Source organism: Cavia porcellus, unplaced genomic scaffold, assembly GCF_034190915.1.
Source record: "Cavia porcellus strain 051 isolate PalLab524CR breed Dunkin Hartley unplaced genomic scaffold, mCavPor4.1 scaffold_21, whole genome shotgun sequence".
NCBI classification, from domain to species: Eukaryota; Metazoa; Chordata; class Mammalia; order Rodentia; family Caviidae; genus Cavia; species Cavia porcellus.
In genome coordinates, this window is record NW_026947504.1 from 6,999,783 (window position 1) to 7,016,915 (window position 17,133).

General features: G+C 46.9%; 1 protein-coding gene and 1 long non-coding RNA gene across 5 annotated transcripts in view; one reads left to right on the top strand and one right to left on the bottom strand.

Annotated features, from left to right (window-relative positions):
* The window catches only part of Ube2d2 (ubiquitin conjugating enzyme E2 D2), a 51,981-nt gene extending 49,455 nt beyond the window's left edge, over positions 1-2,526 (top strand). For 2 of the 3 annotated variants that reach the window (XM_003477152.5, XM_063232199.1), the window contains one exon: positions 848-2,526. In XM_003477152.5, coding sequence (XP_003477200.2) covers positions 848-893 — 46 coding nt within the window. In that variant the 3' untranslated portion in view covers positions 894-2,526. Of the gene's footprint in view, positions 1-827 lie in introns of all 3 variants that reach the window. The other variant, XM_063232198.1, reaches the window with a different exon arrangement.
* Positions 1-17,133, bottom strand: part of LOC134471902 (uncharacterized) — a 35,513-nt gene that overhangs the window by 6,493 nt on the left and 11,887 nt on the right. Inside the window, exons 4-5 of one of the 2 annotated variants that reach the window (XR_010041611.1) lie at positions 16,895-16,969; positions 16,012-16,556 (exon numbers count right to left, since the gene is read on the bottom strand). The exons of the other annotated variant lie outside the window; for it this stretch is intronic. This is a non-coding gene — a long non-coding RNA (uncharacterized LOC134471902). Of the gene's footprint in view, positions 1-16,011; positions 16,557-16,894; positions 16,970-17,133 lie in introns of those variants that run through there. 2 annotated transcript variants of the gene reach the window in all.

Genomic DNA, 17,133 nt, shown 5'->3' on the forward strand with positions numbered 1-17,133 from the left:
ACATTCCTTGCTCCATCATAAACTTTTTCAAGACAGAATCTCGCTGTGTAACCCAGGCTGACCTTAGATTTGCAGCCTTTAGGGGCTGGGGATTTAGCTCAGTGGCTTAAGTGCCTGCCTGGTAAATGTAAGGTCATGAGTTCAATCCCCAGTACCAAAAAAAAAAAAAAAAAAAAAAAAGATTTACAGCCTTTAAAGAGAATTTAGGGTATTTTTAAGAAATATGTTAATCAAGCTGGGCATGGTGGTGCATGCCTGTAATCCCTAGCACTCGGGAGGCTGAGGCAAGAGGATTTGCATGAGTTCAAGACCAGCCTGTCTCAACCAAGAAAAAAAAGAAACAGGTTAATCAAATATATCAGGAAGTACTAAGATTTAATGAGTCCTCAAAAAAAAAAAAAGTCACAGTCCTCTATAAATTGCATTTATAGGAAAGTTTTGCATTTTACAAAAAAAAGCTTATTAAGAATTTGAGTTAGGGGGCTGGGGATTTAGCTCAGAGGCATAAGCACCTGCCTTGCAAGCAGGCAGTCCTGAGTTCGATCCCTGGTACTGATTAAAAAAAAAAAAATAGAATTTGAGTTAGAAATCTGATGCTTGGGGAGGCTGAGGCCAGGAATGTTGCTGCAAGTTTGAGGTCAGCCTGAACTACATAATAAGAGCTTGTCTTAGAAAAACAAAAAAAAAGGAGGGTGGGGGGGCAGAAATAAGAAATTATTTCTAGGTGATTTACTTCATTGTCCTAGGTTATTCCCCCTCAAGTTACTGGGTGGGGTAATGAATGAAATCTGTTGCTTACTAACTGACTCATCACTGTGTTAAACCAGGCTTCTCTTTATGTGTACAGGTACAACAGAATAGCTCGAGAATGGACTCAGAAGTATGCGATGTAATTAAAGAAATTATTGGAAAACCTCTACAAATAAAGATAGGGGAACTCTGAAAGAGAAAGTCCTTTTGATTTCCATTTGACTGCTTTCTATGAGCCCACGCCTCATCTTCCCCTGTGCACATGTTTACCTGATACAGCAGTGCTGCGTGTTGTACATACTTGGAAACAACAAACTAGAAATACTGTACTTCTGTACCAACATTGCCTCCTAGCAGAGAAGTGTATGTGTGACAAGCCAGTTCTTCAGACATAACCTAGATATGAGACTAAAAAGCTTTCCATATTGACTTAAATTTGGATAACAGCAAGGTGTGAGGGGTGGTGGGTACATGTGTGTGCTTGGGTGGGGAGAAGCTCCACTGACTTGTAGGAGATGTTTTTAAGTGGAATCTGTTTAAACTCCAAACAGTTATGAAAAGCAAAGTGAAGAACATGAAGCTGTTTCTGTATTCATTTATTCCGAAGGACCTACAATTTAGCTGAAAGTTACGACCAACCAGATTAAATTCTACCCACATCCTGTATTTTGAAGGTCTAAGTTTAACTGGTCAACATTTAAATGGATTGGAGCTATTAGCACATAAAGTGTGATGGGCTTTGTTCCCAACTCTTTACATCTCTCTGCCCCTTGAACTTTTGTCCTTTTAGCCCCTTTCTCTCCATATTCTTTGGTTTGTACGAGGTTTCTCAGTTAATACATAGCTAATAGCTCTTATTTTTCTTATGTTTTTAACTGCTTAGGTCTCTTTGGATGTAAGGGTGAAATTCATTTGATGGAAATACTTGTGTATATTTAAAGACCCAATTGCTCCTCTGGAGCTGGTACGTTCAAGAATGATTAATCTGTGTAATAAACTGATTACTACAGTCATTACATTTAATTTTGTGTGAATAGGCTTTTTGATTTTAAGAACTTTGTCTAGCTGAGATTAGTGGTGGATTTCCCCCCACTCCTAAAATGTTTTCATTTATTATACTGGTTACATTTCAAAATCATGAAACAATTCCAGTTTACATAGTAAAAAAAAAAACAAAAAAAACAAAAACCTTGAGTAATTTTATTGAACTATGACACAAACTTGAAAGCATTTTCATGAAATGTATATGTGCAGCATTTTGGGAACATGACTGTTAACTAAGAAATTTGATTTATTAATGAATCTAAGCTGCATTTCACCAAAATCTTGTGACATTCCCTTGGTGCGTAAGAGATAAAAACACAAAGGCATTGCTGTTCGGTAAGTTAAGCCTCTGTGATTGTAATTATAGAAGTGCAACTTGACCAGACCTGGGAAACATGAGCACAATCTTGTATTGGAGAGTCTGCATAATTACTTTGCACTAACATTTAGAAGGATGTTCATCCAGTTTTAAATTGTATTGTATGTGGCTTTTTGAAGTCTTCCCTTGACTATAGTAAAATGTAGTTTGAAACTTGTAAACAACTGTGTTTGCCAGAAACATCATTCATGTGAACTAGGCAAGTTACATTTTTCCTTTTCCAAATCTAACTGTAAACCAGGCCAGCCTGAAGGCCATGGCCGATGCTCTCTAGCCATCAGGTTCTTTAAAATGCATCTTTACACTCTTGCACAAAAACTGAGGAATAAATGTCCGTTGCTTTTGGATTTAAACTTGTCCACCTTGTCTCATCTCTCAGTGTCACTGCTTCTCCATCTCACACTACTGTGATATAACCCAAATGCTTTTTCCAGTTGTGCATTTTTTTAGCTACTGGCTATTTGTAAGCATTTTGAGGATGTTTCTTATGGTCTTTGACCTTGAAGAAAAGGTTTCACTGTCAAATGGTTATGATTGCAGGGAGTAGCCAGGCATACTGACTTTTATGTCCAGCACTCGGCTGCTGACGAAGGAGGAATATTGTGAGTTGGAGGCCACCCTGGGCTATAGGGTTCAAGGCCAGCCTCAATTGCATAGTGAAACTTTGTCTCAAAACAAGACAACAAAAAAACAGTTGTAGGGAATGGAGTTAGGATTAAACTCTAACCTAAAATCACCCTGCATTTTCAGTATCCTGGGCAGGTAGAAATTGTTTGCTTTTGAGATGGATTCTCACTGTGTTGGTCAGTTGACCCTGAGCTAGAATATTTGTTTGTTTGTTTGTTTGTTTTGAGACAGGGTCTTGCTGTGTTAGTCCAGGCTGGCCTCAAACTTGTCAGCAATCCTGCTGCCTCACTCAGCCTCTCAAGTGCTGGGATTGTAGGCCCAGGCCACTACTGGCTGCTTGAGTTCAAAATGTTCTTGTCTCAGCCTCCCAAATAGCTGGGGTTACAGACATCAGCCACCACTCCCAGCTTTGAAAGCCTGCCCAAAGATACATTCAGTCCTAGATGCTGAACCCAGGGCCTCGTGAATGGTAAGCAAACATTCTACTATTGAACCATACTACAGCCCATTATTTGCTTTTCATTTCAGTTACTACTTATTAGGTCATAATCTTAGCTACTCTCATGAATGCTGTTTTTAAAATTTTGAGCCAGCATCTCACAAAGTTTTCCAGGCTAGGCTCAAACTTCTGTCCTCCTATCTCAGCCTTCCAGAGTATTGGGATTATAGATATGTGGCACCATGGGAGTGCTCATAGTTTTTTGTTGTTGCTTTGTTTTGTTTTATTTCTACATAAAAGTATGTGCAGATGTTTTTGTTTTTTTTCCTTTTTATCGGTACCGGGGATCAAACCCACGACTGCCTGTGTGCAAGGCAGGTGCTTATGCCGCTGAGCTAAATCCCCAGCCCCCACAAAAGTGTGTGCAGATGTCAAATGAAAGTTTTGGATGGTCACAAATATTACCATGTTCTTGAATGCAGTTTGGTCAGTCTTGCCCATTGGAGTAGGAAGTGTGTGTGTACATGTCCCTTGTCCAGAGAGAAGACTCAGGGAGGCCACTTTTCCTGCTCAAGGAAGTTCATACCAGGGATCACATTGTGTTGTAGTTGTTTTGGGCTTTGTCATACGTATAAGCTACTTTGTAGCAGCCTTGATTATCTTGGTAAGGCAGTGATTATAAGGGAAAGTATTGAGGTTTCCTTTGGTCTGCTTAATAGGAATATTTAAGGTGTAATAGCCATCTGTTTTGGTAAAATCAGTTTGTTTTGTTTTGTTAATCAGGAATCAAACTCTGGACCTTGTCCTTTCCAAGCAGACACTATGCTGCCGAGCTATATCTCCAGCCTGTAAAACCAGTTTATTTCAGATATCTGCATGCTGTTACTGGCCAGTAGTTAAGGGAAACATTGTCCTGCCAGTTTCTACAATTGAACTAGGATAGAGTTAGAAGGGCCCTGGAGGTGAAAAGGTGCAGGAATGTCTAGAGAGGCCGCAGTGGTGAAAAAAGGGCGCTCTCCCTGACCCAGCCATAGAAGAGTACCCTTCCACTGCCAACTGCCACTTTCTGAATCGCTCTATTTTGAGCCTTAGGAAGCTTGTCAAATGATTATTTCAAACTTACAGTTAGTGGGGCTGGGGATTTAGCTTAGCAGCATAAGTGCCTGCCTTGCAAGCAGGCAGTCGTGAGTTCGATCCCCGGTACCGGTAAAAATGAAAAAAGAAAAAAAAAAAATTACAGTTTGTTAACTGTCCTTTGTCGTGTGAAAATAAGGTGAAATTCTGGTTTTGTCTTAAGTGTGTTCTGTAGCACCCCTTGACACCCAAAGGAAAAGTTTGTGGGGGGGAGGGGAGGGAGTAGGGGTGTTCGTTTTGAGACAGGGCCTTGCTATATCTCACAGGCTGACCTTGAACTCAACAGTGATTCTCTTGAGTGCTGGGAATTATACTCATGCATCAGCTCCAATGGGAAAGTCTTAGCAGGAGAACATTCTTCTGTTCCTGTATCTTCTGAATTATCAACACATCATTCGTTTATTTACTTACGTACTTTGGGGGAGTACTGGAAATTGAATGACCTTGCATTTGCTAATTAGGTGCTTATGCTGCTGAGCTACATCCCTGGGCCCTATGAACACATAATCAGAAATAAGTATCACCTCTATAGCAAATTGTCATTAGGGTTAAGGATCCATCTCTGTCTCTTTTTTTGTTTTTGTTTTTTGGGTGTGTCACTTGTGGAAAAACAAGAAGCATCACTAAATGTCCAGCCGGGTGTGCAGGAAAGAGCTACAACAGCTTCGGTGAATGTACTTGTTCAGCTTTAAATTTCTGGGGATGTTAGGCAGGAACAGCAAGTTTTCCAGGTGTGCCTCTCTTTGCCCTGAGCCACTTGTTCCCAAGATTCTTTGGTGTATATTTTGTACAAATTGGTTTTTTGTTTTTGTTTTTGGTCTTTTTCGTTTTTATCGGTACCAGGGGTCGAACTCACGACTGCCTGCTTGCAAGGCAGGCGCTTATGCCACTGAGCTAAATCCCGACCTCACTGAGCTGAATACCTAGGCTTTTTTATTTTTTCAAACAAGGGCTTCCTAAATTATTCAGGCTGTTTGAACTTGCAATCCTCCTCCTTGGCCTCCCAGAGTGCTGGAGTGGACAGGCTTGCACTACTGTACTTGGCTAAGATACTCCTTTTTGAACTTTGTTCTGAGAACTTACATATCTTGGATTCTAGAAAGTGTCACATTTTCTAAATTGTGGGCCTCTAGAGAACAAGGAATCAGAAGGGTTTACTTTTGTTGACCTCAAGACCAGCTCCTCCCCAAATTGCCTGCTTTCTCCATAGAAAATAAAGTAGCTGTGGAAGTTTCTAGGCAGACCACAAATACAGTCTAACTTTTGCTCCAGAGGCAACTCCATCTCAGAGGTAAGAGAAAGAAAAGCTAGACTTCTATCTGCCAGGGGATCCCATGCCTTCCCCTCATCATTCGAAGTCAATACTGTTTAGGCAGTAGGCAGTTTCTTCTTCCTCTACGCAAGGCAGTGTTTGTGTATCTGCAGGATGTGCAGAAAGCTGAGGGGAGCCAACTTTGGTTAAGGGGGTACTTTTTCTCATCACTAGTTGCATAGTGACAGAAGAAGCCATGAAAACCAAGAGTTTCGTAGGCCCACCAGTAAAGTTGGGCTTCTTGAAAGATAGCTCCAAGGGGGCTGGGGATTTAGCTCAGCGGCATAAGTGCGTCGTGAGTTTGATCCCTGGTACCGATAAAAAGGAAAAAGACAAAAAAAAAAAAAGAAAGATAGCTCCAGACAAGCAGGCAGTCATGAGTTCGATCCCTGGTACCGATAAAAAGGAAAAAGACAAAAAAAAAATAAAAAAAAAATAGCTCCAGGTCATCTCAGCTCAGCCCACCTTTGGAGGAAACAAGGTGAGGGTATAGGACAAAGGAACTGGGAGCTTGGGGCTTAGTGCATTTTAACAAGTTACAGGGCAGAAATCATTTCATTTAAGGGTGCGTTCCACCTATAGGCAACATAGGCCAGATTTAAAGTTTAAGGTTTATGTTTGGGGTTAGGGGACAGAAATGCCCTGGCATAGTGTGTGGGTAACACAATCAGCCCTGGCTCAGAATTAGCTGGGGTTACCTCTAAGTGCTTACAGGTAGAGATTAAGGTATGTTTGCCCATGTCGGGAGTGACAGTGATGGCCTTGGTGTCTGAGTGGATGCTAGTACCTGAGTGGCCAGCAGAGGGCAGTGGTGACCTACAGCTTTTTTATAGCTGAGGTGTGATCATGAATCCACTTGGACAGAACCTGTAGATGGCTTTTTTGTTGGGGTAGGAAGGCTGCTTTTGGGCTTGGTTTTTGTTCATTGTATCATGCAGATAGGCCAGTACCTAGATCAGTCCAGCTGTCAGCCTTACACTGTGGGAAAAGGTTAATGACTTAGTCAAGCCTAATACCTACCAGAAGCATCAAGGTGTTAGCATCCCTCTCTCCCTAGCACTATTGTGGCCATGTCCCTGTGTGTGGACAAATTAAATAGAACCTGACCGGGACTTAATCTGCCTGTTCATTACATGGGAGCAAAGATCTGTCCATTCATGGGAGGAGATTCATGTTTCTGGTGATCCCTGTTGTCTTTTCCCCAAAATAGGCAGTCCCCATTCTTCCATCCAGAAACCTGGTCTTTGAGGTTTTTGATTTTTTTTTTTTTTTTTTTTTTTTTTGGTCTTCTTGAGACAGGTTTCACTATGCAATTCACGCTGTCCTTGAACTCACTTTTTAGCCTCAGCCAGCCTTGAATTTGAAGCACTCCTCCTGCCTCAGCTTCCTGAGTGCTGGGATTACAGGTGTGCAAACTCAGTCTTACATGTGCGCCCATTCTGAACAACTATGATAGGGTTCCTCTGGATCAGTGATGGCAAACCTATGGTATGCATGCAGCAGGCACACAGAGAGCCCTTAGCCAGCATTTTAGTCAAGTGGCCCTAGCAGCCTAGCATTGTGTAACAGTTTTTTCTAAACTAAAAACCTCAGTAGTCTGGTTGAGTTACAGTGTTGGGACTTTGATAAACAAATGGGTTTGGAGTTGCAGGGTAGGTACTCCATTTCTAAAATGTTCGCTATCACTGCTGTAGACCCTGACTGGAGGCAGCAGAGCCAGGGGCTGATGATAGTGCTTGGAAACTTTTGTTTTCTTGGCAATTTTGTGTTTGGAGCCTCTAGGCTCAGCCCAACAGCTGTAAACCTCCAGGGCCACCACCCCGAAGCCAGCTGCTTTTTCATGGGGAATTCTTTGAAATTCTAGGATTGGCCATCTGGGTATGCAAATATCTCCAGATTTGCTGAGCCCACCAAGTGGCTGCAGCCCAGGCAGAACTGTGAGAACCACCACCACATCCCCAGCTGTCTCGGGACATTGGTGCCTGGAACACAGGCGTTTGCCCACTGGTAAGACTTACAGAAAAGGAAGCTTTGGGCCTAAGAAGGTCCCTGGAATACGAGGGAGGGAAGCCTTGGGTCCAGCTAGCTGAACAGATGGAGGCTACCTGCAAGGAAAGCTTCTGATTTCCTACAGTGCTACAGAGCTAGAGCTTAGGCAGGCCAGACTAAAGCCAAAAGCCTCCCGAATGCCTTCCTGTCCCCCAGGCCTGTCCCTGGGGCTGCTTATCTGGCTGCAGCAGGAGGAATGTGTACTCTGGTGGGGAAAGGAGGGTAGTTAGGGTCAGGGTGGAAACCTGGAAATGCAGACTCTGGCTTCCCTTGTCTCTGTCAGAGGAGTGAGCCATGGAGAATGTGGCTGAGAGGCTCCAGGCGTGGGAGAGCATAGGCCAGGCTGAGTGTGCGTGCGTGCGTGCGTGTGTGCGTGTGTGTGTGTGTGTGTGAGAGAGAGAGAGAGAGAGGGAGAGAGAGTGCATCCAGCAGGGGCTGCACATGTGGTAGAGAAGTGTGAGAGACTGTAAGCACAGACGTCCCTTCGTGTTTATGCCTATGGCTGTGAGCTTAAATCTGTAGCTTTTGAAGATCAGGAGTCAAATCTGGCTTTGAATTACAAGCCCAAAGTTTTCACAGTATAATTTTGGGCAACTAGTGATTTTGTCATCTAGCAAATGGGCTTTTGGGCCAACCTGATCTATAGGCAACACTTGGCAGAAGATGGCCTTTATCAAATTAAATAGTTACAGCTCGAGTGTGGTGGTGCATGTTTGTAATCCCTGCTACTCTGGGAGGCTGAGGCAAGAGGATGACAAATTTGGAGCTAGCCTGGCAGTTGAGTGAAACCATCTCAAAACTGTTTGCCAGGTATGGTAGTACATACCCATAATCCCGGCATTCTGGGAGTCTGAGGCAGTAAGATCACAAGTTTTGAGCCCAACATGAGCAATTTAGGGAGTTGGACCTGGTGGCTCCCCAGTGTCGATTATAAAAAGAGGGCTGGGGATATAGTTCAGTGATAAGAGAACTTGTCTATCGTGCACAAGCCTTGGAGTTAATTCCCAATAACAACAACCAAAATTGGGACGTTGGTGCCTGTGAACTCAGGTTTAGGCATGGCTTTCTTAGGTTTCTATAGAAGTCAGAGGTTTGCTTCTCTTGGAACAGAAACAGTTGCCGGGACACTGGGAACTAAAGCAGGCTGTCTAGACCTCTTGATGGTCACAACTCACATAACCAAGACACTGTGTCTACAAATGGAATAAACCGGCAGATGGGTGGACATACTGACCAGCCTGTGTGTTCCTGCTTCCGGTGAACAAAAACCCATGGGGGTCAGGGGTTCTGTGTAAGACCAGATGTCCACAGCTGTTTCCAGCCCTGCCTGAAGCGGGAATGAGAGGGATGAGTGAGTGATTTGCATGCTTGCTGTCCTCTCCTAGATCACAGACCCTACCTTTCTTTGCTGTCCTTTCCTAGGTCACAGACCCATACCTTTCTTTGTGTCTTGTCTGTCTTTAGAGACAAGATCTCCACTATGTAGTTGAAGCTGACCTTGAACTTACTATATAGGCCAGTCTGGCCTTAAACTCAGCGATCCTACTGCCTCAGCTTCCTGAGTGCTGGATCACAGGTATCCACTACCATGCCTAACTCACAGACCCATAATTGATAAGAACTCTATGGAGGTAGAGAGGATTTTAAATTAGTGGACATTTCTATCCCCAGTACCAAAAAAATAAATAAATAAATAGTGGACAGGACTTAGAGCCTGGCCAAGAGGTTAGGGAATTAATGTTACACAGGCAAAACTCGGGAATGTTAAGAGTCACTCCAGGTGGGATCTGTCTCCACCCCAATCTGTGCTAGGGATCAAACCCAGGGCCTTTGTATGCTAGGCAAGGGATCTGCCACTAAGGTACATCTCCAGCCCTAGGCAGAGAAGCATTAAGAAGAGATTCCTAATGCCCGCTGTGTAGGCCCAAGCTTAAACTTGAAGTAAGGCTTTAGCCTACCTGTACCTGCACTGGAACCACTAGAATTGTCCTGTAAGGCTGTGCTGTGCTGGCATGGACGTTCAGCTGTGAGAGTCATTTCTGAAAATCTGGCAATAACCAGAACCTTTTCAAGCGATCTAGGCTATAGGAAGAATGTATGTCCTATGGAGGGAGGAATTCTAATGAACTGACAGTCTTATGTCTATAAATGTGACTAGTTTAAAGTTCCAGCTAACCTTGAACTCACTATAGCCCAGGCTGGCCTCAAACCCAGAGCAGACATGGCTCTGCCTCCCAAGTGCTAGGATTACAGATGTACACTACCATGTCAAACTAGAACTAAAGATGCTGGCCTGCTTTATATATACTGCTGGGAATAAGGGTAAGGGACATTGCTACAATCTGGGGCTACCCATTTCTTCTTTGGATTTGGAATGAGGAGAGTTTGGAAACTGTAACCAATGCCTCAGTTTCTCTTGGAGGAAATAAAAGAATTGGAGAGGGACTGTCTAGATAGTCCTTAAGTTTATTCTGGAGGCTCTGGGACTTGGCAGGGGGTGAGTTCTGTGTTGTACAGCTTTGTGGAATAGTAGGAAGTGAAGCCCATAGCTACGCACTAGTTGAAGTGCGCCTGGCTGAGAAATGGGTGGTTTTCCCACCACAGTCCCAGAGCCAGGAGCTTTCTGCTACTGCCCTGGGGCAAGGGGTGAGTGGATGTGGCCACGCCTTGGGAGAGTGAAACTCCTTACTGCAGTGTGGTTGGTGACAAGAATTGTGCTTCTCTGATGTGTGTAGTGGCAGAATTAATTTTGCTGCTGGAGTGAATCAGGTTCCCAAAGAAAGGACCGCAACCCAAGAGTGTAATGCTAAGTAGTTCAAAGTGATTGTACCCTTGTGACTTAACTAATACATAGCCACCAATCATGACCCAAGACTCCTGTGTGTTGAATGCTCACCCTGTGCCTGGCCCGGTGCTAACCTTTCACTGCAGTAGTCCTGTGAATGACAGCTTGCCAATGCCACAGTGTTGACTGTGGAGCAGGAGACATAGTTTCATTCAGCTTGGGGGGTTTACCCAGCTTCATCCGTGTCTTAGTTACTGGGATACAATTTGTGGCAGGGGGTGTGCTCTGGATCTCTTCTTGTTGCTCAGCATGAGACCCAATTTGACAAAGTTCTTTGAGATGGGGATGATGGAAGATAGGGCTCTGTGACTTTTTGGCTTTACTGTATGGCCTTTTTGTGCAGCCAGAGTATGCAGTTCCTTATAGTTGTGTGATGTAGCTCCTAGTGGAACATGTGACTCAGGTGGCGACCTGGTGTTATAGGAAGGGTGTCTAGTGTAAGGGTCATGCCCTGTGGTGTGAGCCCTTGTGTTGTGGGAACCAGTAGTATGTGATTGCGTGACTGTATATTCATATATTGTTATATAGTGTGACTCTGTTCCATGTTGTATGCAGATCAGAAGTTGTTCCTGGGGGCTGGGGATTTAGCTCAGTGGCATAAGCGCCTGCTTTGCAAGCCTGTGGTTGAGTTCGATCCCCGGTACCGGTAAAAATAAAAATAAAAAATAAAAAAGTTGGTCCTGTTGCGACTTGTGTCAAGAGATTGTTCTGTGGAGTAACTGAGTGTGATGCGTGGACTCTTTTGTGGTGTTGGTGGCCCGTAATGATGTCTGTTAGGATCGTGCGTCCGTGCCACCCACTGCTGTACACTTCAGATATGTTTTTTGACCTCCGCCACGAAGGCCCCCGCCCCTGCAGCCCGCGCTGCCCCTCCCCCGCGCCGTCCACCCGCGCCGTGCGGCGATCGATCGCCATTGATTGTCCCTGACGAGCTGCTCCACTTTCCAGCCAATGTCAGGAGGGGGGATCTCCGCCGCCCTGGCGGTGTCATTTCCACACACTCCCTGGGCTGCCGCCAGCTCGGGTGCTGTCAAGAGCCGGCATGGATCGCCCGGAGCGCGGACCGGACCGTCCGCCTCGCTCAGGGAAGCCCCCGACGGCGCGGCCCGGCCCACCCGACGGCCCGCTGCACCTTTGCTGGGTGCAGGGACGGTGTGCACATACGAGTCTGAGCTGGCCAGGCGCGGCGGAAGCGGGGGCTCACTGGTGTGCCTGCGTGCCGGGTGGGGGCTCTGGGCCGTTTCCGGCGGGTGGAGGCGCCAGCGGGCCAACTTTGCCGGCCCACACTAATGCTAATGATTTTCCGGGAGGCGCCAGTTATCTCTGGGCCCAGCTTGCCGGTGTGCGGAGCTGGGCCCGGCATGGACACCTCCTGGGCACCCCTTACTCCATCAGGAGCCGCACCAAAACAGACCCCTTGACCCCAGCAGACTGTGAGGAACATCGCAGGCTACCCTTGGGGTCCCTAGGACTGTGGCTGTGTGGGAATATTTGCTTGTCCACTCTGGATGCTACCTTCTCTTCTGAGCACCTCTCCAAGTGTCCCCCACCACGCAAACATGCAAGCAGGGGAAACTGAGGTTCCCTCTGCTTAGCTGAGTGGGTCACCCTGAGAGCCACCCCGTCTGTGGCCCACACCCCTACCCAGTCCCCTCTCACGCAGGAGCCAGAGCCAGTTTCCAGACTCCCCGGTGGAAGTGCTGACGTGGCTCTGGGCAGCTGTCTGGGGCCGGGAAGCGGGGCAGATGTCACGCAGCCCAGGGGAGGAGGCGGCTCCGCGGGGAGGGCAGGCAGGGCCTCTGGCCAGGGAGACTGCCTCCTCCCCCTCAGACCTGGCTGTGGGTCTGGAGTTAGGGCACAGCCACTGGGCCAGGCTGACCCGTTTCCAAGACTAGCTCCAGCTCCTCTGTGCGGCTACTAGCAAGGCCTCTCTGAGCTGCTTTCTCTCCCGCTAGAAAATAATAGCACCTGCTCCTGATAGATGTGATCTCCAGCGAAAGCAAAGGTGTCTGGAGCCCCAGCCCTATGCCAGGCACACACAGTTTCTGCTCAGTAAATGTCAGTAAATGTTACTATTGTTGTCTTTGCAAGTGGGAACTTGGTGAATCCGAAAGGCAAGACTGAGGATGCCAGCTGGCTTAAGAGGTCATCCCAGCCAGTCTGCAGCCTCACTGCCCCTGGCCCTGTACATTTCTTATGCCTGTCCAGCTTTGTGCCCTCTCACTGCAGTGTCAGCCCCTCTTGGCTCTGCTTGCTGCCAAGCTGGCCCCCTCCTGGCCTCTTATCCGTGTGCTTCTCTCCTATCTGGCGGCCACATTGGGTCCCTCGAGCAACACAGCCCCCTGGGAACAGCAATCGATGGGGCGGAACAGCCTCCCTGACAGATGGACCCACGGAGGCTGAGCTGCTTCAGCAGAGCTCCCTGGGAAACCGGAGACAGGAGCTGAGCCACCATGGCTGCCTCCTAAATAGAAATGGGAGGGGGCAGAGAAAGGGCGAAGAGGCCAGAGTTTATAGCCCGCCCAAGGCTGCGTGGGCTATAGATGAGCCCCAGGGATAGGGCAGCCCCACAGTTTTCCTTCGGCAGGAAGGGCTTGGTAGAGAGACTTTGCCTAGAAGTGGAATGTAAGTCCCCCTCCTCAGGCAAGTGAAATATTTTGCCAGCTCTACAATCATGAGCACTTTTTAAAATAGGCCCAAGCTGGTGTGTGAGGTGGGCAGGCAGGTAGCTTTCCACATTCCTCAGGCCACAAGGGGCCTCTAAAGCTAGAGTAGCAGAAGGCCTTCTCTGCCTTTGGAGATGAGACTTAATGGGCCTTGACCTATATATGTAGAGGGGGCGAAGAATGTCCCTTACCCCCTTTTGGGAGCCAATTAGAGAAGTTTATTCCAGGGTTTTGTATTTTTCTTTTTTGTTTGCTTTTTAGGATAGAATCTCAATGAGTTTCGGCTGGCCTTTAACTCACTCTGTAGCCCAGGCTGGTCTTGACTCATGGTGATCTTTCTGCCTTAGCTTCCCAAGTGCTGAAGTTATAGGCCATGTACCACCACACCCAGTTAAACCAGGGCTTTTTTTGTTTGTTTGAGACAGGGTCTTACCATGCAGTTCAGACTGGCCTTGAGCTCACTTAGTAAACTTGCAAGGAATCCTCCTGCCTCAGCCTCCGAGGGCTGGGATTACATGCATATACACTACCATATCTGGCACCCAGGGCTCCTTTATCTCAACACTAACCCTCTGGGCAGTAAGTCCTTTAATTATTTTCTCTGTGCATTATAGAATGTTTAGCAACATCCTTGGTCTCTAACCATTAGGTGCCAGTAGCTCCAGACATTGCACCTGCCTGGCAAGTGCGAGGTCTTGAGTTCAATCCCTGCTACCAAAAAAAGTCTTCTGGTTAGCTTCTCTAGTTTAGACTCACTGGTCTAACCCTAGCATCAGCTTCCCTGGAGGGGCTACCTAGGAGCCCTTGCATTTGCCAAAGATCTTCTGTGGGGGAGAGAAGCTGTCCCCAGTTGTCTTAGTCTAGAAATGTGGGAGATACCCCCTATTCCCATGGTCCCAACTGCCTGATTAGAGCAAACCATGCTTGCCTGAGATGCCAGGGCTATTGGCGTCACTGCTCAGCTGCACCAGGCTTAGTGCCAATACTTCACTGCTTAGGCTGTTACTGGGGTGGGGGAGTAGATGAGGTCATGGGGCTACTCAGGCTGCCTAAGTGGCCTTCTGTCCAGCCCCCTTGAGCCCTGGGCCTCCAGGACGGATGATCAGCCTTGTTCCTTCCCTTGGTACTCTGGCAATACCTGGTACTCCTGCCTCCCTGGAGATCATTGCAGTGCTCAGGATGGGGCTGGCAGGACCCAGAACCTGTGGGGGTACTGCCCGGAGTAGAAGAAAGATTGTAGACACAAGTCCAGCCAGTTGACAGCTGGGCCACCTGTGCCCAGGATTCATGGTTACCCCCTCCAGGTGGGTGGCTAGGAAAAAGATGCTATGGCTTGGCTCCATGGCACTGAATATCCTAATGCATAGCCCTTGAAACAGAATGGGGAGGGTGCTACCTCTGGAGTCATTTTGTTCCTGGCAGACAGGCAGGAGAGTGTCTGTTCTCCAGTATATGGTTGAGAAGTCCCTGTTTCTATCTAGCCTATGTCCTTTCTTCCTAAAGCGTCAGCCTGATTCTGGCCCCTGTGGTCTGGGCCCCCAGCAGAAACAGTGCCCCACACTGCAGGTCCAGAGGCTGGGGTGTGCCTCATTCCTGGAGAAGAGAACCCTCATCCTTGGGGAACTCTCAGCCAGCATGCAGGTCAATGCATGCCTGTGTGGACTGAGGATGAGGGTGCCTATGTGGATAGAACTAGGGGGATAGAAAGGGGTACCAGTGCCAGATGACAGACTGTCCAAGACCCACAGGAACTTAGCTCCAGGTGGGAAGACAGGAGTGGCTGGGGAGGTGGGCAGTGGCTTTGTAATCAGAGATGGGCCTGGCTGGCCACTGCAGCTTAGGACTAGAGTTTAAAATAGCGCCTGATCTGGTTCAGGTCACCTACAAGGTGTGGTCACAACCATCCAGCTCGGATTTCTTGCCTTCCCTGATGATTTGGTGGTAGAGAGGATTCCTCAGACAGATGGGCCTCAGCACAGGGGTTCAGGTACCCATCACCCCATCTTCCTCCTTCCCATGCTGTGCCCCCCCCCACATGTGCACACGCAACATACTTGTTCCAGTCACCTGATGTCCTCCCTCCTCTTCAGTAAACATTTCTTTAGCACCAACTGAAGGACAGGCACTGGGCAGATGGAAGATGGGTAAGGCCTTATCCCTATGATGGCCCCAAGAGTGCATTTCTATACACAGTAGTGATTGTGCCCCAGGAATATTTCACTTTTGTCCCAGCCTTACCCTAGAAGTTCTATATGAGAGACAGAAATACCCCACAGGCTCCCAAGGAATCGAATGGGGTAAAAAAAAAAAAAAAGAAAAAAAAGAAATACCCCACAGGCTGCAGCAAGTGGGAGTGGCCTCAAAAGCTAGTGATCAGCTGGGAATACAGCTTGCTGGCACAGTGCCTGCCTGGCAAGTGCAAGGTCCTGAGTTCAATTCCTAATACAAAAAAAAAAAGGCAAAAATTAGTGATCAGCTGGGCATGGTGGTACACACCTGTAATCCCAGCACTGGTAGGGCGGGGATGTGGGAGGGCGCTGAGGCAGGAGGATCCTTGCAAGTTTTGAGACCAGCCTATGCTACAGAATGAGTCAAGGCCAGCCTGCATTGCATAGTGAGATCCTGCCTCAAAAAGACAGGAAAATAATAGAATAAGAAAGCTAGGGTGTGTGCAGTGGCACATGCCTGTAAATTCTAGCACTCAGGAGGCTGAGGCAGGAGTATGGAAAGTTCCAGCCTACTCTAGGCAATTTTACTAATTGATAATTAGTAAAAGATAATTTTATTATCTTACAATAAAACATTAAAATGGGCTAGGGAGGGGCTGGAGATTTAGCTCAGCGGCATAAGCACCTGCCTTGCAAGCAGGCAGTCGTGAGTTCGATCCCTGATACCGATAAAAAGGAAAAAGACAAAAAAAAAAAAAAAAAGGGCTACAGATATCGTTCAGTGTGAAGACCCTAGGTTCAAACTGCAATATGGAAAAAATAAAAAGGGCTGGGAATGTAGCTCAGATCCCTGGGCTAGATATTCTCAGTACTGTAAATAAACAGACAAAAATAATGATCATCCTCCTGGCCCAGGTATGGGTCCACAAGTGTATTCTGGAAATTGTCCTGTGTCTAACTAGGGCACCCATTTTGTTTTATTCTTTTGAAACAGGATCTTGCTATGTAGTTCAGGGTAGTCCTGAACTCACTATGTAGCCCAGGCTGGATTTGAACTCAGCATACCTGCCTCAGCCTCCTGAGGGCTGAGATTACAGGTGTGTGCCACGACGCCTGGCAAGGTGCCCATTTTCTCAAGCTGACCTGAAAGAGGAAAAAAACATTTCCAACAATAAAAAAGCCCTGTGTAACCACCCTCCCTCCTAAGCATTCTTCCTGGTTTGAGTTCATGGGTCCCCAGGGCCTGACAGAGAGGGGCTGTTTCCTTTCCCCAGACCTAGGTATGGGTGACACCAGAGGCCACGCCACTTGAGTAGACCTAGTGAGAGCAACGGCCATCCCTCTGACAGAGCTCCCATATATCTAAAAAAAATCATCTTGTATATCTTAATGATTTTTCAACAGCCCCTGATTGAAGCATGCCAGATTTAGCCATCCCATAAGTAATTTTTTATATTTCCCCAGGGAATCATTTAACTTACGATTCTTTTCTGAATCTGCAATCTCAATTAAAAGTTGATGTTTTTTTCTATCTCCTCAGCTTCTGACATGCTTCCCTAGTGAAAAGGGTGGCATCATCAATCCTCCCTCATTGGGCTGTCCGGGAGGTTCTTCCTGGGGTTCAGGGGATCTCCTGGGAGGTGTGAACTGGGGGTGGAGCCCTTGAGAGGTAGGGATATTAATGGTCTCCTGTCCACACTCACCTCATAGAAGAAGCCCT